We start from the raw sequence: 24,071 nt of genomic DNA on the forward strand, positions 1-24,071 counted from the left end.
AATATGCTTCCTCTGGCCCATAGCAATAGCTCGCCGGTCTGCCGCAGCCATGCATGGTCCGGGAGAACAAGCAGCACTCTTAATGGCATAGTAAATTGGTGTTGTCAAATGTTGTCAAGAACGCAAATTCAGCATTAATGGAGTGTGTCCTCCATCTTTGTGAAGTGGTTCTTTTTTATCTAAGCCCATGCACTAAATTGCTCTGTGTGTAACAGAAATCGATCAAGATCTTAAGAGTCTCTAGGTTAATGTGGAGAATGTATCACATAAAAAATGTATTCTGAGGTCGACTGAAGTCTCACCTTTATATCAATACCATTATTTACACAACTCTTTGATATTCAAATTGTGTTTTTATATGGATTATGGGCTATGAAAGATCTACTCACACGTTGTTCTTTATTATTGTTATATTAGAAAAATATAGAATAACTGACAATCTGAATTCACAGCATTGCAATCACAACATTAAATCATTTAAACTCATGTGAAGCACACTTTACAGACACAGTGAAGACACTGTTTCTGTATTTAGAGCTCCCTGGCCCAGGAATATATCCATATATATATATCTTGTCATGACAAATCTTATTTATAAAATAAAGCTGACCCACTAACTTATAATTAAATGTTATTCATCAATCAGGATATTGTAAAGAATTATATCATGTTCGTCTTCCTGTGGTAGCATCGAGCCATCTGACCACATTTTTAAGAAACTTTAATCATCTTGGCAGTTGAATGACACCTTTCATTCCCAAAATTTGAATAAATGTGATCTTCTATGAGTCTGTTGAAAATACAAGTGTAGGACGACATTTGGGATAGAAAAGTGTAGTTTTTCCTGCAGCATCAAGGCTCAAACAATGAATTCAACACGTCTGCAGATCTGTCTCTTTAGTGAAAAACCTTATAAGTCAGCTCTGCCCTGCGGGTTTCAGTATTGTGCCTCATGTTGCTGACTCAGCTCTCACCGGCTGAACCAGGAGTTTGGCACCCTCACATTTCACCTCTCAACCTGAAGTTATGCATCACGTTTGGGGATTTTCAGGTCGACGTTTCGGCTGCGTAAGGGAAGCCGAGCCGTAAGATTGCAACGTGACCCGGACTAAATGTATAATTAGCACGTTTTGGAAGATTTATTTATCTTTTTTAAGGAATTGCATTTAATGTATATTTGCTTTATTTAGGTGTAAAGGAGTAATTGCTACAAAGTGGAAAAAGTTAAAGAAAGTTAACATCATTGTCCCACAATATAAGTAGGGAGGCAATCACTCTGTGCGTGTGTTTAATTTACTTTGTCCCTTTTTTTCTGGCACATAAAAACATGTGCACTACAGATCAGCAGACGGGCAAAATGGTGTATTTGTCCCCCGTGCTGTTTAATCCATTGTGAAATACTTGGGAGACTCAATTTATTCTCCACATCTCTTTCTCTTTGGCACTTTTGAATTCACTTTGAGGTGTGCTTTAATTATATTCCGTTTGAGGTTTTTTTTATGTTTGAATCTTCTTTTTCAAACATCAAACATCTTCATTCTCTTAGTATTAAATTTTGTTGACATGTTTCTTTACACAGACCCAAAACAAAAATTTATGGAGCGCTAACCCATCAAAGGGGACTAGAGGACACAAGGGCAGGATCAATCTGCACCATCACTCACTATCTGATGGAATTATGACGGACCATGAGACGTCTGCTGTTGTTGAGTATGTGGCTCATCGGCAAACCCACACAGATCCAACTTTTTCCACTGCAACAGATTTTGAAAAAACACTAAGAAGAAAATCAATGATTACATAATACATTTTGGATTGTTTCAAATGTAAGTAATCAGTGGGGCTCCAGCAATATCACGATTGCATTGGCTTTCAGTCAGTTTCGCTACTCAAAGCATCCAAGCAAAACTCAATTTAAAAAAGTTCTGTTTTAGTCCAACTCTAAAAAGCCCATGTCATTGTTTTAATCATTTAGTGACTTATTATCTGAGCTATTCTCATCATCATAAGAGCAGCAGCAGAGGACATCTAAGGCATTTTTCTTTCTAAAAGTGCATATATTCATGGTTAAAGTGAAGAAAAATAAGTCACAGTTTCCGCCTACAGATCAGTTGCCCGAGAGAAGCTGCTATTCTCAGCCAGAGGAGAAATGCGATAAAACCGGCTGAACTTGTGAAGAGTAATGAAAAGTGATTGACTTGGCAAAGATTTCATCACTTTACACTGAAATGTGCATCCTGTGAAAGTGAAAATTTCCCGACAGTATTTCAGGTTTAGTCTGTTGCAATAACTTTCGCTAACTTGGTGAAAAGGAAGTCTCTAAGTTTGTTCCAAGCTGTATTAAAATGTAACTGTACGTGAAATGTTTCATACTCCTTGAGTACATGAAATATCAACATTGAAATGTGTCTTTTCTGGAAATTTGATTTATCCTCCGCAACATCGGAGGCAGGAGTAAAATAGTCTCCAACATTCAAAGACTGACGCCTTCGCCTGAATGAACAAGCAGGTTATGATGTATTTAATAAATAAAGCAGCTAAGCTATACAGTGGAATAAAATACTACATGTGGCACAATTTCAAGATATTAGTAATATTTTGTATAAATAAATAAATGCATTAAGGATATTGTCTGAATTGATTATCTTATTATTAACTCCACAATGTATTATTTCAGCCATTAAATTCAATATTATATTAGAGTATGCTGCAGGCCGGTTGAAGTTAAGTTGCTGTGACTGTAGAATTTTATCTTATCTCATTTATTTTTTTAATTCTTATTCATGAAGCCTTTCGTGTGTCTTGTCCTCTTTATGGTTGCATCTGGTTTCGCTTGTGTTTGTTCAGCTTTTTTGTTACAAGTCTTCGTTTGTGGCCTCACGGTGGTACACCAAAATGACAATTAACTTAAACCTACTTGTCATGATGTGAAATGTCATATTAAAAGTAATGATCATTTAAGAATAGTGTGTGTCAAAGACACTTAGGGGCACCATATGGATATATCTGCTTACACTCTAATCATATTGTGTTGGAAATTAGATGATCTATTGTTTTTCCTTTGTTATGTCCCTTAGCAACGGCCTGTGCATCACCTGTCTCAATTTGTCACATTAACAATCTTTTTTAAAAGTGCAGCCAAGTTAATTTCTTCATGCAATTCTGAAAGTGGTATTTTCTCACTAGGAAAGAATAAATGAAGGAGAAGCCACAGACAGAGACAACATGTCTGTGCTTTATGGTGTGCTACCTGTGTCGCTCTCGCTCTATATTCAGCTTGTTACTGGCAGCCGGTTGTAGCTATAGTAACCAGCAGTGCTGATAAGTGTTGGAAACGTCCTCCAGGTCGCAGGCAATGAGAAAAACATTCTCAGCCTTTGTGAAGTCACAAGGAGAGCTCGTGCTAACATGTTTGTTTAACAAATGCTTGCCCAAACTGCCTTCTTTACGGGATGGACTTTTTGGTTGATGTTGCTGATCAGCTGGATTGTTTGTTTTGGGAAAGAGAGTGATGACTCGAGCAGGAATGGACATGTGGCTGGGTCTCTTTCACCAAATGAATAATCCTTCCTCCTTTCTCATTCTTGTTAAAGGTACGTTTATGCATAGGTACGATGAGCTACGAGTATCATTTTACTTTCATCCCTGACACATTCCTGACAGTCTTTATGTGACGTGATGCATCCGAATGAGGTTCTTAAACGGGCGTATTGGTGCATGACATTCCTGATATTCGTGGAGCATGCTTTTTGGCTGCCAAAAAATCTTCCACGAATACCAAGACTGTGAACTGTACAGCAGCTGATGATAGAATGACTGGAGCATATTTGGAGCCATATATATACTCAGTCACAGACCTGGCTTGTTTTACGCCCCCCGCCAACACCCGCGCCTCCACGAGACGCACCTGAGACGGGGTGATTCTCATTTCCACTTGTGCACAATGTGTGCCTTCACAGGTTGCGCCCTTAGTGTCTGCCAACATTGGTAAGAGGAAAATCCACTGTATACACCAAATCCTCCAGACTTGCCACATTCCTGACAGATTGGTGAGAGAAAGTGACGATGCGCAATGGCGTCCTGCAGCACGCAGCTGTGCGCAACACCACGGAACAATATTGGTGACCGTGCGTATTGACTCGTTATGATCCGCCACCGTTTCGCGCATTTATTGTAACGCATGATAACATGTTGTGACTGTCCGTGATGGTGCCTTGACGGCCTCTGCCCTGAATCATATAGTTCAGGTCAAAATCATGATCCACGGTCAGGAATTGAAATTCTTCGTTATGTGTAAACACACCTTTACATTCAAACAATATGATTTTTCTAAATCAGCATACCGATTCCAATGTATATCCTGTTTTGTTTTTTTCTGTGGTTCATCATATGCTTGCGCATGTAAAACTGTTGGTCACTGCTAAAATGAGGTGGTTATGTTATAATCAGCGCAAAATAAATAAACAGCAGTGAATAGAATTGAAACAGGTATTAATTGGCTCACATTGAACATAACACAAGTAGAAAACAAATACATTGCACAATAATAAAGAATATAATATGAATGCTGTTGAATAGACTAAGGTAGTAGGTTATAATTCTAATAGTATTCACCAATCATTGCTAAGCTATGTCGGGGCCCATGTCATGCTTGGGCCCTGTTTTACAAATGTGGAGCCATTAACGGTCACTCACAAAGCAGGCAGACATTAGAAACGAAGCTTTTTATCTTCCACAGTCCCTCCTGCTCCAATGACTGATAGGCAATACCTGACCAGCTTGCAATCAGAACAGACATCCCATGCAGTTTAATAGGTGAACAACAAAAAGAGAGAGTGAGCGAAAGAGAAAAACAAAGGATACATTAACCTCACTTCTCCAATCAGAGGAATAATGTTCAAAGCAATCATGTCACAATATGTAAAAAAAAAAAAATCCTATTTTGTTCACTTTATTTGCAATTATTGATAGAATGAAGAGTTGGATATCACAGTGTGCTTGTGCAGTTGAGGGTCAATATTTTTTTTTTTTCCAGAAGCAAATGTTGGCAGTTTTTAAAAGTGTTCTGCTAAAGACTACACAACCAGAAAAGGATATTAATTGCATTCATCAGAGGACTTTCAGTTAACAACATTGTTCGACTCTAAAATAAATTGAGCCTTCTTTTGACTTGTGACTGATGATGTAACTCCAGCATTCTTTAATGGACTGAACTACATCAAACCCCCTCATTCTCAAATTTAATTCTGCTCATTTTGATTAAAGTTTTTTTCTTCTTCTCAGCGGATACATAGACATATATTTTGCACATTTTCATTTGTACCCTGATATTGCTGACAAAGCCTCGAAACTTATTTTGATCTCCTGTATGAAATAAAGAGCCTTGAATCATGCCTATGCGATCATTGCCTCATTATCTTTTTGGATTGCGACATCTGACAGTTCATTTGAGTCATTAAAAGATAAAAGATCAGATTTTTCTTCCATTGACGCTGTCTTCAAGTGTTTGCTGTTCTTTCCTCACAGATACATTCGCTTTATGATTGTTGAGTGTTGTAATTATTTTCGGGTGCGCACAAATGAAACTGCCTGGGTTTACATGGCAAAATCCCCCCCATAATAAAACGTGTTTTAATCAACTTTTTTTTATGCTTTTGGCAAAAGTGGAACAGACACCAACTGGGACCGTGACAACTGATAGATTGGGCAAACAGCAGGTAACAGCCACACTGACAGATATTATCCCCTGTAAGCCTTTTGTTTTGCAGGTCCAGATGTTTCAACTGGTTCCCTCAGGAAGATTTCTGTCTCCGACGCACAAAAACGTGTATACTCTTCCGACGATTGTTCACTATTCATTTATCTTGTCTCGTTTTAGGTGTGGTACTAATTACATGTTTCTGCCGCCTCCTGGGAACATTGGTTCCACATTACAGTTCAGCAGTAATAGCCTTTCCCTCTTCACAAAACCGTCACCAAAGGAGCGATGGTGCTTCTTGAATATCTGAGTGCATCAGAGAAGGATCCTCTCAGGATCAGGCGCAGCAAGCACAATACTCTCTCACTGAATTTAAAAGGCTTGCTGAAGTAGGTAAAGTTCCCTGCCGTGTCCTTTGTGGTTTCTTTTAGAATTTTCTCCAATGGGAGACCTAATACTCTCAGCAGAGGTTCATGTGCATCTTGGTAAAATAAAATAGTCAAGTCAATGTAAGAACCTGAAGGATAGATGGAAGCAACAAACAAGCATCGGCAAATTTAGCTTGATGTAAGCAACAGAAATGAATCTGTGGTCAGCAAATATTACAGTATAACACATCCCACAATTTGCTTGTCTACCAACATATCAAATTAAGCCTGATGATAGAAATCTGGTTTTGATGCAAGGCCACAATTTGGACATCAGACAATACAATACAATACAATACAATACAATACAATACAATACAATACAATAACTTTATTGATCATCCGTTTATAACTTCACAAAGTTTGTGCAAGGATGTTTTAATCATCTGATAAATATTTTCACAAATACATTATACAACATTTAATTTTGAAGACGGAAAAAACCTTTTGCATGCTTTCATTGTGGCTGGTTTTCTGCAGCAGCCTTTTAACCCACCCGATAAATCAATCTAATTGTACTTTTTCATATTTATTATTACAGAACGCAGCTGCCAGGCTTTGAACTGCAACTGGGAAACACAATCACAACACTCCTGCTTAAGCTTCTTTTCATTGGTTTCCTGGTATATTTTACTTGGGCAGCCTCCTCAGGCACTACCCCAAAGCCAGAGGAATTTAAATAAGCCAAGGCCCCTTTAAGCATCTTTGGAAAGCCTTTCCTTATTTGCTTTGCACTCCTATATTAGAAAATGTTTTAACTAAGTATAAATATTTAGATACATTATTCCTGTATCATGTTTTCTCTCACATTCACTTCGGAATTTATCTAAAATTGTAAGTGTTGTAAATAGTATGATGATTCTGCATCAAAACAAATGTAACACTTCATTCAGCTTGAACCCTCTCATAGTGCATCTACCTTATGTTTTGTCTTGGCCAATCCGAGACAAGGGTTAACACTGGAAAACCCTTTATACACTTAATCACATTATATTGATCAGAAATACATCATACATGATATATAGTGATATCATGAACACTGTGAATAACTCAGGGTTATTTTTAAATGAACGGTTATCATTTTTTAAAGAATGTCTAACTATATTAAACAATAATCTGTATTCGCAAATGCTCTGTTTATATTTGTATTTTTAGCCTCAATGTTTGGTCAGACTATGTGACGATGTGAGTCACAATAGTCTGGAAATCCAAGGATCAGAGAACAGAGAGGGCCTGTGTGGGATGTGTGTGAGATCTTTTTCTATTTAGGGCGTGATTTATTTGTTGCCATAAAGGGAATGACTTCTGGGAAACAAATGGAACGTCAGACTAAGTCGGTACCAGAGAAAAGAAGCAGCTCCGTCCGTTTCCTCAACAACACACCTCTGAGTGTAAATAAATGATACAATTCCTCTACTAGACATGGTCAAGAGCAGGGAAGGTTTAGTCCCTCCAGCACGACCAGAATACATATCCGTCTCCACCATGCTGACAACTTTTTTTTTGATCTTTGGGAGTTTATTTTCTCTGGTGTCAAGACATCCTGTTGGGTCTAATTCTGTTCTGAAAAGCAGCTCAAACATCAAGATTATGATGACTGCTTGGGGGGGGGAGAAAAAAAAACCCTCGACAACCAACGGAGAGTAATGAAAAGAAAAAGCCAATTTTCTGCTTGGTCTATTACGGTGTATGTATGCAGATGGCAGCATGTCATGCTGCGCTGGTACATGTTTTAGCCCCAAGTAAAATGAAATAACTGAGGGCACATTGATGGACCTTTCCTGAGCACCATGATTCATTAGCATCACAGTGCAATTGCTCTGAAGTGGCCCCACATTTCTGAAGTGTTCACATCAATCGAATAAATATCAACGCAAACCAAGACATGCGTTTATACCACAACAGAAATGCATCTTGTGTGTCTTTTAATCAATTCACCTTTCTTTGAAATCTCTTCTTGTAACTCACAGTTACATTTCTTGCGTTGGCTCTGTTTATAATTGTTCATCGTGGGGTTTTAAGTTTTTCTTTCTTTTTTTTTGTTTTATTGTCAATTTCTGAGGGATTTTGGAACATCGGTTCTAAAAGGTTGTATGAAAATTAAGTTGTTATTATCATTGCCTTCAGTTTTATGTAGCCATGTTTTGCAAGGGGCAATCCCAGCTAACATTGGGGAAAAGGAAAAGACCTGGCACCCCCAGAACTGGTGGGTAAGTCAAACACTGGATCACCACAGAGAGACAGACCATCATTTACACACATAACTATTTTAGTCCTAAATCAATCGAATGACCTATTTTGGATTGTGAGATCAAACTAAAGCATGAGTTCTCCCAGAAGGAGAGCACGCACACTAATAATAAAAATGTAAGAGGCCAGCAAGATCCTCCCATTCTAACCACTGCAATACTAATATACTACTCCACTCCGCACAACCTCATATGAAATTGTTATCTTTTTTCTGAACCGATTTGCTCAGTGTTTTATGGCTCTATGGTATTCAGTTTATAAACTGTTCATCTTAGAATGGAAATGAGTGACATCCTGTTATTTCTTTTGCATGTGGAGTTCTCACTCCTGTGGCGCTACTGTGTGTGTCATGCTTCCCGGAAATGTTACAAGACCCAAGTGAGCCTTTGCTCATCATGTTTGTGAACGGAATAAATCAGTCGTACCCTCCTGTGATGTTTCAATGCATCAATGTCATTGAGCTGGATTATGTTCATTTTGTCATCTTAAACTTTAGGTTATATTTTCTTTTTCTCTTGCAAAGTGACGCAGGATGTCTTTACCTTGCAGGTGGCCCTCCACGGCCCACCACCATCCCATGGTCTCTGGAGGATGGAACTCTCCAGAGACTCATTGAAACGTCAAAAGAAATCCAGGACCAGGGTCAGAAAGCAGTTTGAACTCATTTTTACAAAGGTTTTCCATAAGAGAGTGAGTGAAGTTCACAGTTTGCAGTTCATCTTTCTCCTTGTGTCACAGTTTTACACCAACTTTAGAAGAGATCACTCAGAACTATAATCTTTTTTTCCTGGCCTGATTGGTGTCCTTTGCTTCTGATTTAACTGATTTATAAATCAACTACCTAATATGTATCGCCAATACTGGATGTATGTTGGTAGACAGGGTTTCTTACATTTGCATAGAGTAGAATAAATAGAAATACTTTATGGATCCCGTGGGGATTTGTTTATAGTGTTTGTGCTTCACACATAATAGAACATTAATATGACAGAATATTAAAATAAAACAGATACAAATATAAAAGCACCAAAGGTTAAATGGGAAAATATTGATATGAACAAGGCTTAACAGTGAATAAATATACGCCTGGAAGAAAGGAATTACAATAAAACACAACAAAAACTCTATTTACAGAGGACTTCTAAAGAGTGATGTTCACATGAAGGAAAGACCTCCCATGGAGTTCTGGGAAGCATTTTGTTGGTATGAGTCTGTTGCTGAAGTTACTCCTGCTGCTGACCAGGACATCGTGGAGTCGGTGAGAATTATTGTTCAGGATGGACCTCAGTTTGGACCGGATTCTCCTGAGACCACCTGTACATAGCCCATCTCCACCACGTTACTGGCCTTTCTAATTAGTTGGTTGAACCTGATGGTGTCAGCTACCTTCACCCTACTGCAGGAGGATGCAACAGCGTAGAGTCATGTAAATATATCGTCTACGCCGTAGACGATATATTTACACGATTTAGAATTCAAATTTTGTAAATGTTGTTTGTAAATGTTGCCCTATAGTGTTTTTGTTCATCACTGACACTCCCTCTAAACAAAGAATACATAAGTACTTTCTGTTTTGTCAGTCTGTTCAATTCAATCACTTGGTCTAAACACACTTTAATGTAATGCCAATATGGGCACACAGAAGTCTAGTGGCATGACGCTGTCATGTTGTGGGTCATAAGTTCATCCACAATGTGTGCTATGTGGCTTATGGTTACTTCACACTAATACACAATACATTCTTTTATTGAAAGGCAATTTTATACTTTTCAAGCATTGGGCCCACAGAGTAGCAAGGCAGGCTGAGTTTCACACGTGATTTGAATGAAAAGACTGCAGCCGCATATCCTGTTGTCTTTATGAGGCTGACTGTAGTTTCACACGCACATGCACACAAAGATAACATATTCAATATCAGTTTAAAGAGTGCTGTTCCGTTCCACACACATTTTCTCTATGTTATCTGAGGACAAGATACATTGCAACTCACTATTTCTAATATAGCTAATAACTATTTCATTAACCACCGAGTTAAATGCAGCAATATTTTGCCAAACTCCATAGGTTAAGATAGAATTTAGGCATCACCCCCAAATTATTATGTAGACTTATCATGCCAACTCTCCTCTGCATAATCAGATTGGATGCAAAGCACTTGCCTTTGTGTACAAAGACGTGGTGACATTTGCTGGGTTGTCTGTTTTCCAAGGAGGATGAAGGATAGTTTCCCCTGCACTGGTCTATATATCCTTCCTTCTCCTGAATTACTCTAATTGTCCAAGAAGACAAAACACATATTCCCTTCATGACGATTTACCGGCAGATCGTATAAGACATAAAATAAATCGTATTTTCAATATAAGTGTCATGCTGCAGCCAGGAAACAGGAAACGAAGTTGAACCTCAGTCAGAAATGGATTTTCACTCTCTGCACTGGAGCCTGTGTAATCAGAGAAAATAGGCCATTGGATGTTCCCTGTCCGTCTCTCCTAGACCAATCCACATTGTTAAAAATGTCACTAAAAACAAATAGCCCATTTCTGTATAAACCAGCTGCTAGGTAACCAGAAAATTTAATTACCATCCCTGAACCCATCTCAGCTCACCTGTATACTGCCATAAGTATACATAAACCATAAAAATATGAAGTGAAGTGTCCAACACTGATTACCTCTATTGTACGACCTGTTGGGTCAGGTATAAAACATTTTTCATTAAAGTAAAGGTATTAGCAAGACAAATGGGTAATCGTGAGGTTTGAGTGAATTTCATGTGGGCAAAAATTGTGATGACTAAAAGAGTGCATGAGCGTATCTCCAAAAATGAAACTCTTGTGAGGTAATCCCCATATGTAGTGGTCAATGTTTATCAAAATTGAGTCAAGGAAGGAATAATGAAATAGTAACAAGGTAATAGTAACAAGGTTATACGTGACTTAAGGGGGACCAATATGATATCAAGCAGGTGGTCCTAATTTTGTTTCCGTTTTGTGTCCAAAAATACTCTACCATGTGCAGTATATAGTAATATGTATATTATTTGTATATCTTCATTAACTAGTTAATGCATATTGATTATGATCATATTATTTGTCTTCCTTTTCTGCTGCAACTGTAAATAGTAACAATCTTCAAGCAGGTAAACCATGAAAACTATTCATGAACTTCGAATATCACATGGATAGTTGTTAGTATCAAATGCTGTTTGCATTGAAAACTGAATCCAGACACCAATTTTAAATAATATCCAACATTTTTTTACTTACTTGATATGACAGGCCTAATCAGCATTGTGTTCACTTAATAGGCACATTCGTTCACTCGAGCTTCACTACAGCTTTATTTATGTTCATTTCCGCAAATCAGTGAGTACAAAGGATTTGATAGCTCTGATTTTGAGTCCTATTCTGCGAGAAAGCTAAAATGGCAAAACGATGTCTGTTTTCACATTGCTCAGTTGCAGTTCACCTGTTTGTATAAATGGGATATATTATGCGTAACTGCTTATGCAGAATCACCTGCTGCTGGTTTTCCCAGAACAGCCGCATAATTGACATGATTCAAAATGTTCTTTCACTGCCAAACAGAATGATTTAGAGAACAATGGTGACTAAAACTCCTCAGACGGGTAAATATCTTCTTCTATATGCCTGACACTGTTTAAATCACTTCAATGAAGCCTCTGTGTTGCTTCAGATCTCAAAATAGTTGTATGCTCAATGAAAAGAGCTTGCTGTCACTAAATTCTTTTCTGTTTAAAATTACCCCCACGCCATTAATGGATCTCTGAATCACCCTTTATACAAACTTTCGGCAGCTCCCGGAAGATTACGCTGCTTGAAAGTACTCAGGGGAAAAATCATGGTCATTCCAAGAAAGTATGTCAAGTGTGAGATTAAACTCAGCAGCCACAGTGTATCACTGGTAAACTGCCATGACTTCAGGATCATTTATAACCAATGGGGGTGGGGTGGGTGGGGGGGAAACATGCTATAAAATTGAACATATGTAATACCGAAGGTCAACTGTCAACTATGGCTAGATGCTTTGTCTCAATGTATTTCCCACTTCTGCAGAGATCATGACAGCAGTTATTCTTCATTGCAGATCTTTACTGGGCACTATTTACTAGCTCTTTATTGGACACAGATGGAAATTTAATAAGGAGCAAACATCTTTTTGTTAATCTTTTCATTCACCCCTAGCAATTTAAATGGAGTGCAACGACAGTGCAAACATGTCAAATCAACAAACTGGTTATGCATCAGTTTAATCAGGTTTACTTAAAGTCCTAAGACAGAGTCGTTTATTGATGTATTGGGGCATACGGTCTTAAGATTAGGAGTTACAAATATAAATAAGTCATGATACTGTCATGTGAAATACTGAAAACCACATATGAAGTCACAACAGCAACTTTATGTTTATAATAAAAACATAAGTTACAATTCATTTAAAATGTACATTACTTCATAATTTAGCAGGGAATGCGTTTATATAGTCACAAAGAATATTGCATTACCACCAATGCTTCCTCTGAATTGTGTCATTGAGAGTTTTTCATTCATGTTTGAGACTAATCATATGGGAAGGTCTTTCTATTATGAAAAAAAATGTAATAGAATAAAATAAAAACACACCTCTTGCTTGGTGAAGAAAAATGAATTTTAAAACCAGACTTGAATGATGAATCCCAAAAAAATAATCACATACCGAGTGACAAGATCAAAATGCTGCAGTCCCTGGGGAAAGAGAGCTTGAGAGCTGTTCATCCGTGGCTACTGTAACTAATGTTGAACTCAAAATTACACTGCTTGTGCATTAACGCTTGGATGGATGAGACAAAGAAAAGGATGTAGAGACTTATACTGCAAGCTGACTTTATTGGATTTGTTCATTACAATAATGACATCAATCAGCAGAGAACTGCCGTGATTACAAAGCAGACCAGATATTGGAAGTTCCTGACTCTGGGCACAGACAGAAATTGCATCTAGAAAATCTGGATTTTGTTTTTTAAATTACTATAAAATATATTATGCACGATTCACTTTCAAGTGGTTTTCCAGCTGTAATAATTGTCCCCCATACCTGGGAATGACGCCCCAGAAGTGAAGAAAGTTTGTCATCTCTCTCACTGGCTTGTTTAAATTTTTTAAAGTGCGCTCCAATGAGCGAAGCAAAAATCAAACCCTGTATAGTGTCATTGTGGGTTTAGCCAATCCCAATCAAGGTTGCCCCCCCATTTGACCCTCCCTTAATTAGGCAGCTCTGCTCTGGCACATGGCACCATGAGAGGAAGCACATCCTACATACAGTACACTAGGACTCCGTTTTTGTTTTGTTTTTTATGGTAAATTAACAGTTTTTGTTTGTGTTTTTTAATCCATCATCATTACCATTTGTTCTTGGTGGCAAAATATCTTAAATGAAAACAACAACAATTAGTTTGAATCAAGCCTGGCTAGTCCTAATTCGATCTTATAAAGAGGGAATTGGATCAAACAAGGAATTCAATAGTTGCAGGTGTTCTTATAGCGCCATGAAACTTATGCATGGACTTGTGCAGACATTACTAATTCTATAGACGCCCTTAGAAAAACAGTTATTACAGCAAGTGCATTCAGAAAATATAGTATTTGGAGGTTGTCCAACAGGAAGTCATACTGTAATATCACTGAAAAGAATTTTACCATATTAACCTCCCCGCCCCCCAAAAAAAATAAAGTTATCACAAACAAATATAAACAAAGCAAAGCCAGTTTAAGATATAAAAAATAAAATTAATGGTGTAATAAAGGAATTAAGGAGGTTTTATTTATGAATTGTGTAAATCATTCACAAACAGCATGGTTATATTTTCCCAAGAACAAGTTTCTCCCTGATGGTTGAATTCCACTGAATTGAAGTAACTTGCATTGATCCGCTCAGGACCAAACTTCAGGTACCTCTGGTGCTCATCCTGAGTTTGACTGATTGAGGCTCAGCCTTGAGGATGGCTTGAAGACATCTCAATTCTTCTTTGGATGCTGTTTAATAGATAATGGGGAGAGGGGGGGGGGGGGGGGGGGGTGCCATTAATATTCAGTACAAGACACATCCAGGAAGCGGCAGGCAGACACCAGGCTGCAGTTAAAAGCAACATTTTGTAAAAAGAGTATTTTCTCGGAGCAGAACAGAAATTGTAAAGAAACAGCTGTCCATCTTGAGGGAAGTCAAAACCAGATTAACAAGAAAGCCCACGACAGAGAAAGCAGTCAGTGAAAAGAAAAACTGACCCAGAATTTTAACGCAAACTTGTAAATTTACTTTCTCCTGAAACAGAATCATATGCTTTTTTTCTTTTTCTTTTCAAATTAACGCTTTGATGATCTGGCCAGAACAAGCTGACCTGCCATCCTTTCAATGGAGTATTTCAAGGTACTTCTAAGGTAAATAAGGTACTTCTTCCTGCGACTAAAGATGTCATCTGAAATATTACTCTTCCCTCAATTTCCATTAGCTTCAAATGGGTGGCAGAGCGATACAGCGACATTATCTGAATGCAGAGAGAGGAGGTGCAGGCTGCCTTGCAGGGCACGGTTGAACGAGGTGGCAAGAAGGGATTTAGGATGTTCAAACCCCCTGCTGATGGCACTGCAGCCAGTGGGAGGGAAACGGTGGTGAATCAGAGAGCGCTCAACTGGAGGCCAAACTGCCTTGCATAAATTCTGTATTTTGCCCCTTTACATCTATGGACTATATAAAATACACAGAAACTTCCACCCATAAACCTTCTACACTCACAGGGAGAAACACCAAATAGTCTGACAAAATGTCAGCCGCCATGTCCGGGCAGAGAGGAAGAGAGAAAGGTGTGCTATAGCCTCAAATGAGAATGGCAGCAAAAGGAAGATGCGTGATAAAGATGCAGATGTCTGGACAAGGCCTGCCAGATCTCAAAGCATCGACATGCAGCTCTGCAAAGATGACGGCGGCTGAAACAGAACCGTTGTTGAAAATGAATTCTGAAAACATTTCAGTATTTTTCATGAGCCATGTGTTGATCTCATGAGCTGATTTTGAATTGTCTCCCCGGCCAACACACAAAGAAAAAGACATAAAGCTAGTAAATACACTTCTCACAGTTTTAAATGAAGATCTAGTCACGTGTTCTCCCAATTTCAATAGGGAGACCGCAAATAAGAATTAATTGGGACGGGTACAAATCAATATGACAAACAGATTTGCTGAGCAGGTGCAAACGGAGGAATACACCCAGTGAACTGCCTGGGAAGAATTTACAGCAGACGGCAGCACAGATAAACATTTCTCAGTGTGTGTTGAATCTGACCATGCAGCAGAGATTTGCTGAGGAGATGTTTATATTATGTGATGTACGATTGTGTGCACAGTGTGCAACCACTACACACGTAACTCAATCTTGATCTGGATCCTATAAACGTTCCCATGATATTGCCACCGCTGCTTCAGGCCTGATTTTGTCTTCATTTTAACTCACAAGCCCCATTTCATCCTATACAGGTCAAACAGACCTTGACTAGGGACTTGAACATGTGGTTAACTAGAATTGCTCATTTGGTCCCAGCTTCAAATATGGAGTTCTAGATGTTACTCATGAGATCTATCATTTAAGTTTTCATACATGCAGTAACTCATGTGCCAACACACAAAGCAGAGACATGAGAAACGATTCCATGTCGTTTTAACTTTTGATTATTCATCACAGATGTAGAATGTGACTTGTGCAATAAAATTGCCATTTGTTTCTGTCAGTCAGCGTTTTGTGCAAAAAGTACAGCAACACCCACATCGACAGCATGGAATAAAAAGCAACCCTGCAATGGCCCGGCTCAGTTCTGTTCTTTGAGACACATTACTGGTACTTAAAACCATCTGCCGTATTTCCAGCTCCCAAAGAAATCACCCAGTTAATATCAAAATGACCTTTTGTCTGCAAGGCTTTGCTTTCACGCGTTATTGCAGTTTTGTTTTTTTTTCTCCCAAGTTGTATGATCAAGCGAGGGTGTAACAGCAGCCAGGAGGCAGACTGTGTAATGATGGTGGTTTAATAATCAATAATTCAGTATTTAAAAACTGTTGGAAGGCAGCTAGTTCTCCAACATACCACACGTTGATAGATAAGTGCATACACTAATCTGTAGTTTGCCCATTGTGAAGTAGTAGCTGGAAGCATTTAATACTTACATTGTTCAATATGTGAAACATAAAGAGAAATTACAAACATAGCTTATGGCAAAATCCTGTTGTCTCCTATTCACACATGCGGGGCTATGAAGAATTATCACTATTATTGTAAGTGTGGGATTTATTAGGTCATGCTGAAGGTAATGCAGCCTCATGAAAACTATTTTGCAGAAACATTTATCTTTTAATGTTCCTAAAGTTTATTCAATGGATTGTTTTGGAGGTTTTAAATTGCATTCCAAGGTATCGCAGCCTATTTTTATTACAACTATCTTCTGCAAATGTGTGTTCAATTACCATGTCACATCCTAGCTTTCTCATACCAGTTGATCCCTTGTTAAGTATTGCGAGGAAAATTTTTTTTGAGGCTCTTGAGGACTGTAGTCTGACACAAATTCTTCTGTAAACACAGCTGTTGACTTGGAAAAAAAAACTGATAGTACCAGCGATTATGATACTTACAGCAGCAGCAAGTGCCTGCTCCAGGTCCTCAATGATGTCTGCCTCATCTTCCAATCCCACAGACAGTCGGATGAGTGTGTCACTGATTCCTAGTACACGCCTCTCATTTTCCGGCACCGACGCATGGGTCATAATCGCCCTAAATTATAATGGAGGACTTAAATGAAAGTTGTGTACGGAAAAACATCCTGAGGATTTAATAGAGGAGATACATAGATTTCATAATAGAAAGAGTCTCAAACTTTGTTAAAGCCATGGAGCTTTCTCCATCCCTTAAACAAAGTCCTCTGCCTCCCCCTTGTGGTGGAACATGTGGAATAGCAGCCCAGGTTCTCTTTAGACGGTTCTCTATGAATTTTGTGCAGCATGCCAAAAATCAACAACTCTGCTCCAAATGCATTAAGTCAGGATACTCATATAATATAATATAGTATAATAATCAAATACTTGAATGTTGTTTCTACCACAGTACTTACGGATGCTCAGCTAAGCTTTCATAGCCGCCAAGACTCTCGGCTACTGCAAACATCTAAAATTAAAATAAATAAAGCAGAGAATATGTAGTAAGGAAATGCACATACAGTCACAAAAACATTGAAATGATTTTACATCTAGCAGCAGGACTATAGACCCACTAGGCCTAAATGTACAGTAAATCAAGATATATAGTCATTGAGGACTTAATCTTCTATAGAAATATCAACTGTTAAGGCTTTGGCCTGACCTCTAACACATTCTTCCACATAAACTTTGTTTGACAGTTCTGAAATTGTTTTCTTAGTTTCTGGCTGAATTGTATGTTTAAAACAGGATATGAGAAGATGAATGAGTTGTCCACCAAAGAGACTGTGAGAAATCTCTTCCACATTATATCTACTGGAGGAAGAGGACTGCTCTACGGCAGGTTTCGTTGCAGTGAGGGACTTTATGTTCTTTGTTCATTGTGTTGGTACGTGGACATAAGATCTAGTTACAATAATCCCTCCAGTGCTACCTCACCTACTGTATGTGTTAAACATTAAAATGAAAAATATTCTCCATTAAAAACTAAACAATTCAAGACAAATTACTTTAAGGTTGCTGAGGAAGGCGGTGGCATGTTCAAGTTTCCCCTTAATGTAGAAGGTGATCATCCCTGGGCAGCCAGTGCACTGTTTCTTCATTACATCATACTGAGGGTGTGATGGCAGGCCTATAAAGAGAGAAAGAAACTTGAAAAACCAGTCTGACAACACCATAAAGGGTGCGCCTCCCAATGATTATGTACACATGATCTTTTAAAATACTTGGTTTTCATTTCATACAGCGATCAGCTACAACCATATGGCCAAGTTTCAAGGCCCACTTTACTGCCGCATACACGAAAAGCTGACATCCGTCTATCAGAGGCAACATTAACATCTGCACTACCTTGATCCGTTTGATCAGATCACACAAACCGGTTTTCAACGCTAAGGTGGATTAAAAGGGCTCTTCCGCCGGTGACCTGTCACCAGTACACTGCCTTTACTTCCCTGGACTACTTTCTATTGGCACTACAGGTCAGGGACACCCCACAAGAGTTGCAGTCTTGGACCGCTCTCACTCAGCCGTCTAGCCATTACAATTCAGCCTTTGTCAAACTTGCTGAAATTCTTAAATTTGACCATTTTTTTCTTCTTACTTGTAACAGATCGACTATGATTATAAAATGCTTGAATACTTACTGATATAGCCAACCCACCAAGAGCTAAGATAAAAAAGAGATGAGTGTTATTTATTTCTTGTGTCAGTGGTTCCAATGTTATGGGTGATTGGTGGACATGTATGGTGTTTACTGAAAGTGTGTCAATAAAGTAATTTACTGCTAAGAATAACCCATTCTACCTCCACTCTGTTTGATCCTGGACCTCAGAGCCTATTCATATAGCTATGGTGTTACGACAGGTAACAGAAAGAAGTGCATGTGGAGTTTAATGGAACGAGACGTTGAAATTCTTATGTGAGAGTTAACAGAACAGACTATAACTAAACATCACAAGGGAAGAACAGGGAAGGGCACCAATTGTTTAAGCTTTCAGCGTTTAGTTTCCATGAGAATCGGAGAGTAAATGAAGGTAGGAGCACTAATTATTTTAATTCTCATAGCTTGTGGGGGAAGACAAGCTCTTTAAATATTTGCTTTAGTTTGTTTGGAATGGAGCACATTCAATAGCTGGTAGTATGCTGACTGTTCATAATATAATGGGCGACTACAATGAGAGACCAACACGTAAATCAGATGGAGTCACTGGCATGGAGCCACAAGATACCTGTCATTTCTGTTTCATAAGAAAGTTGAAAAAAAAATGGCATGAAAGGTCATGAATTGTGAACCTGCACCTGTGCCTTTGACCATGTGAACCATTTCTCCGCACATGAGAGGAGCCGGAAATTCAAGAAGTTTATGTGCAGGTTAGGACATGTCTGTTGACGCTGGCATGAATGAATTACCTGGAAAAATGACTCGCTCCACTCTGGGATCAGCTTCCAGAAACTTGGCTGCAGCCATGGCATTCTTAAAGTGACGCTCCATCCGCAGATGAAGCGTCTTGAGGCCTCGGTTACACAGATAGCAGTCAAAGGGAGATGGTACACCACCGAGTGCTGAATGAACCAAAACAAAAATCACATGATGGAAGGGGAGAAAAAAAAAAAATACGAAAACACAAAGAGGTTTTTAACAAATCCTCTTAAAGTCTAGATCAAGCAAATAATCATTTCCTGCTTAAAAAAAAAAAAGGAAGGTTTTCAGTAAGATTTTAACTTTGCTCTTAGGTTCATGTTTTGGTTGTGCAGAAGTGCATGTAGGTCAATTTACAGATTAACCATTGCCATTTGAGTGTCTGGAATGGTGATTTCACTCACAGAAGAAGATGAAAGATTGAAAAGAAAAAAAAACGTAAAAAAAAAAAACATTTAGCTCTTGCTTTTGTATCATCATGTGCTTTTATGACAGAACGGTTGTAGCAATAACTCTTACTCTATGTACAAGACAAACAAATTCATAAATTTACCTACCATTCTGCAGAAACTTCAATCGCTCATGCAGGTCGTCTCTGTTCACGGAGACGAGACCCATCACAACATCACTGTGGCCTGTAATAGAGAAACAGCAACATCGCAAGTCAGGGATTTTTGGGCAAACAAAGACTTGGATATGTCTTTTTTCTTTCTTGTGTGAAAAGCATATCAGTCTGAAAGTGAACATAATGGAATGTCCCATTGCTTTTTGTTCTGAATAATGAGAGAATAGCTCAAATACACATAACCTACCATTCATGTACTTGGTGGCGGAATACATGCAGATATCGGCTCCCAAAGCCAAGGGGCGCTGAGGGTACACAGGAAAAAGACACAAGTTAATCATTCCAGGGTTTTTTTCCCTCGTGAACTGGGGTGGGAGTGCAGAAAACTTACAAATGTAACTTCAGAACCAAAAGGACAGAAACTCTCACCTGGAAATAAGCAGACATGAACGTGTTGTCCACAACCACCACTATGTCTTTGCTGTGTTCGTGCACCAGGTCCGAACAGGCTTTGATGTCCACAACTTTCATGGTTGGATTGGTGGGTGTTTCAATCCAAACAAGCTACACCAGTAAAGAGAAGAACACATTGTACTATCTGAGGTTGTTTGGGGTGGGGTGGGAACATGTGTTGGGCCTTCAGCTGCACGTGTTTAATAATGAGTCAAGTTATTACACAGTGTTGATTCTCCATGACTACCCGCAGAAGAAAAAGGACACATGATATAACATGCTTATAAATCCATGCTGCTTATACACACAATAACAAGGCATAAACTCAATAAATAGCTCTTGTAAAGCCAGACTGTACTATATTCTGCATTCTTATGTTGTCTTTCCTTACTTTAGTATTGGCCTTCAGAGCAGCCTTAAGCAGTTCTGGTTTTGTACAATCAGCAAAAGACACATCCAGACCAACTTCAGCTGCAATCCTTTGGAAGTAGCGGTTTGTTCCTTGCATTTATGAAAAATAAAAAGGAAAGGTTAGCGCCATTATTTTTCCAACTCATCCCCAGGTCAATGGGGGAGAATTTATAATCTCATGGCCGCTTGAAGTTCCTCACCTCCGTAAACATCATCCATGCAGACAATCCCATCCCCTGACTTGAGCATGTGCGTGATCGTCACTGTGGCTGCCAGTCCTGAAGCGAGAGCCAAACCTGCAAGGAGGGAGAAGAAGTCATAATTACTCTGTCACGTTGTATGGCTTGGATACAAGTCATTCATGTAAACATATTCCCTCTCTTGCTGTTAATCTATAAACAAATTTGTTGACTTACAATACTTTGCTCCATCCAGCGCCGCCACTGCTTTCTCAAGACAGTTCCTTGTGGGATTTCCACTGCGGCTGTATTCAAAACCCTACACGAAAATGTGAGTTCCATCAGTGAAGTGAAACATTAAAACAGCATAAAAAAAAAACACTGCAGAGAACAAAAGGAAGCAGGTACTGGATGTTCAAAGACTACATGGTATATTTCAGTTTAAGGTTTTTGATTTTCAGGAGAATTAAACTTTTCAAAATTCATAAATTTATTATCATCCAATTTTCACTTCACTTTATCCGTTTTAAAGGTTCCCGGTGTGCAATAGAAGAATATTTCAAAATCAGCAAGTTATTCAAAGACTATATCGCCATTTGTCCACAACAAAAAATGACAAAACATAGAAACTCACTCTGGATTTTAGAGCTCTGGGAATGAACAGAATCAGTACAACCAGTTTTTTTTACTGGTTTTAATCATTGTTACATATATGTCCATCAGTACATGGCCTGTGCCGTCTGTGAAAATGTCACTCCTGTCAGCTCAGACCACTAATCTGAAAAACACTTGAGTAAGATTGAATCACACAGGAGTTTTGAGATTCTGTATTTAGTACCTCTTCAAAAATGTTTTTTTTGTCTTCGAGCAAATTTACCAAGTTTAAATTGCAAGGTCAGCATTGTCTGAACCAACCTTACAACACAATGATATTAAAATAAGACATTTGTTTGGATAAATACCGTGCAGACTTGATAAGTTTGTCTATGGTAATATATGCGTGAGTGGCTTGTTTGTGTGTGCATGCGTCTGTGAAAAAGACCATGTAATATGAAATTGTCGTAAACCTTATCTGTCCCGTATGATGACTTGCCCCTTGTCGATCCCCTTGAGCTATAGGACACTGTTTGGTCTGAGACAATCATTTACTAGTTCAAAAAGAAGTGAATTTGAATCTGTTGGGAAATGTGTTTGGAAAAGGACCTACCTGAGCTGTTCCAAACTAATCCTTGTAAATCTATCCAAACAAGTAACTCCAATTCTAGTTTTACTCTCTTAAGAGTTTCTCATCATCTGCATAAACAGTTGGCAAATTGCAGTACCTTCTACTTTTGCATCCCATAATTAACAAGGATTATGAGCTCTAACAGAATATGGTGGGGGTTGTGTGCGGAGTAGATTTTGTCTGGGAAAACCAGAACAAGTGTTTGGATTTGGTGTATTTCTTCGAATGCCATAATTTAATAGAGAATGCAGTTTAAGTTGGTAAGTATGCTTGAAGATTAGCCAGATGACATAAATAAGAAATTTGCTGTTAAAACTAGACATGAGGACAACCTTAAAATGCCCTGCTCTCTACTTTTAATTTGATCTGATGTGTGCCAAAGTAGTTCCCACTCATAACCTTAACCGCTGATAGTGAGGTGGGAAAAACATTGTGTAATCATTGATACAGCTAAGTTGTATGAAATGATTACTATCTTAACCAGACAAAGTGCATGATAAGAGGTTCACACAGTCAAGGACAAAAAAAGTTGTTGAAAATAATAATTACATATTTAAAACTGAAGCAGGACATGATGAATGGTAACCCTATGTTGCTTTAACATAAGGTGATCCATCACAAAATTGTGTCTCATAGTGGGAACTTCTGTGTGCGTGTCTGTGCCACCTCAGTATAGTCATTTCCAATGTCATCCTAAAATATTGACTATTAACCCAGGTAAACGAATTAAAGAGAAGGTGTACATGAACCACGAGTTATTAAACAACATCATTTTATACGTAGAGTTTTAATGAAACTAAAAAGCCACCCCTGGTTAAACTCAGTGAAGAAGGTGTCTTCGTATTGTTCCAGGTTCATGATACAAAATATAGAACATTCGAAACTGATGACCAAAAAAAACTTTTCATATAAATTAGGTTATAGCATATTTCAAGAGAAACATTTATTGTAGCGTTACTAGTCACATATTTGGAATATGACAAAAAAAAAATGTTTTAATTCAATAATACAAATTAGCTGGCCTGGCACGTGCAGAGAACCGGATCAGTTTCATCACCCCGTCTCCCCTCCTTATTTGCCGCCCACGCCTTAAATAACCTAGCCAGGTCTGGGTACTTACGGCGTGGTTTCCCGGTGCGTGCTGCTTGAATGTGGTGGAGAGAGAGATCATGGGAACCACAGCCATTGATTTCCATTGCTCCGGCTCCTGGCCGACATGTATGGCCTCCGTGGCGAAGGACTTGAACGCCGTGCGGAAGCCGGAGAACACGTCGCCCTGCTCGGACTGCTTGTGCGCGTTGGGATCCATGACAGCGCGCCCTAATGCAAAACGCAATCTGAGCAGGACGCTGTATGGGTGTACAAAGCTTTACATACCACACGGAAGAGGGAAGTGTCATTTGATGGAGCTACGCCCTATTTTCGTCCCTCTCAGCCAACCGGCGCTCATAAACACGCATTGCGCGGCGCAGATTGGCTGTTGCGGAGGGCGCGTCCGAGCCTGTGACGCAGCACGTTGTTTGACACTTTAGTTGAGACCGTGAACGTGAACCGGACCCAGAGAAGAGAAACTGAAACATTGGTGTCGTGTCGCACGAGAATCACTCAATGCTCATGTTAGTATCCATGCCAATGATCGGTTCTTCCGCCTCTAGTGCGCAGCAGTGATGCAACATGTCCTGTTGCTGGAGTCAGCCACCAGCACATGCAA

At 38.9% G+C, this 24,071-nt stretch overlaps 1 protein-coding gene across 1 annotated transcript; it reads right to left on the reverse strand.

Moving 5' to 3' along the window:
• Positions 1 to 13,235: 13,235 nt before the first annotated feature.
• Positions 13,236 to 23,750, reverse strand: LOC308115287 (cystathionine gamma-lyase-like). Its single transcript, XM_080472718.1, has 12 exons — positions 23,481 to 23,750; positions 21,373 to 21,454; positions 21,157 to 21,252; positions 20,937 to 21,046; positions 20,522 to 20,656; positions 20,340 to 20,397; positions 20,085 to 20,162; positions 19,518 to 19,670; positions 18,116 to 18,237; positions 17,522 to 17,574; positions 17,046 to 17,184; positions 13,236 to 14,404 (listed from the first exon to the last, which is right to left on the reverse strand). The coding sequence occupies exons 1-12, from the start codon at positions 23,667 to 23,669 to the stop codon at positions 14,387 to 14,389; spliced, it is 1,233 nt and encodes a 410-aa protein (XP_080328844.1). The 5' UTR covers positions 23,670 to 23,750; the 3' UTR covers positions 13,236 to 14,386.
• Between the last annotated feature and the right edge of the window lie 321 nt (positions 23,751 to 24,071).

The sequence above is a fragment of the Lipophrys pholis genome (assembly GCF_963383615.2).
Source record: "Lipophrys pholis genome assembly, chromosome: 10".
Classification (NCBI taxonomy): Eukaryota; Metazoa; Chordata; class Actinopteri; order Blenniiformes; family Blenniidae; genus Lipophrys; species Lipophrys pholis.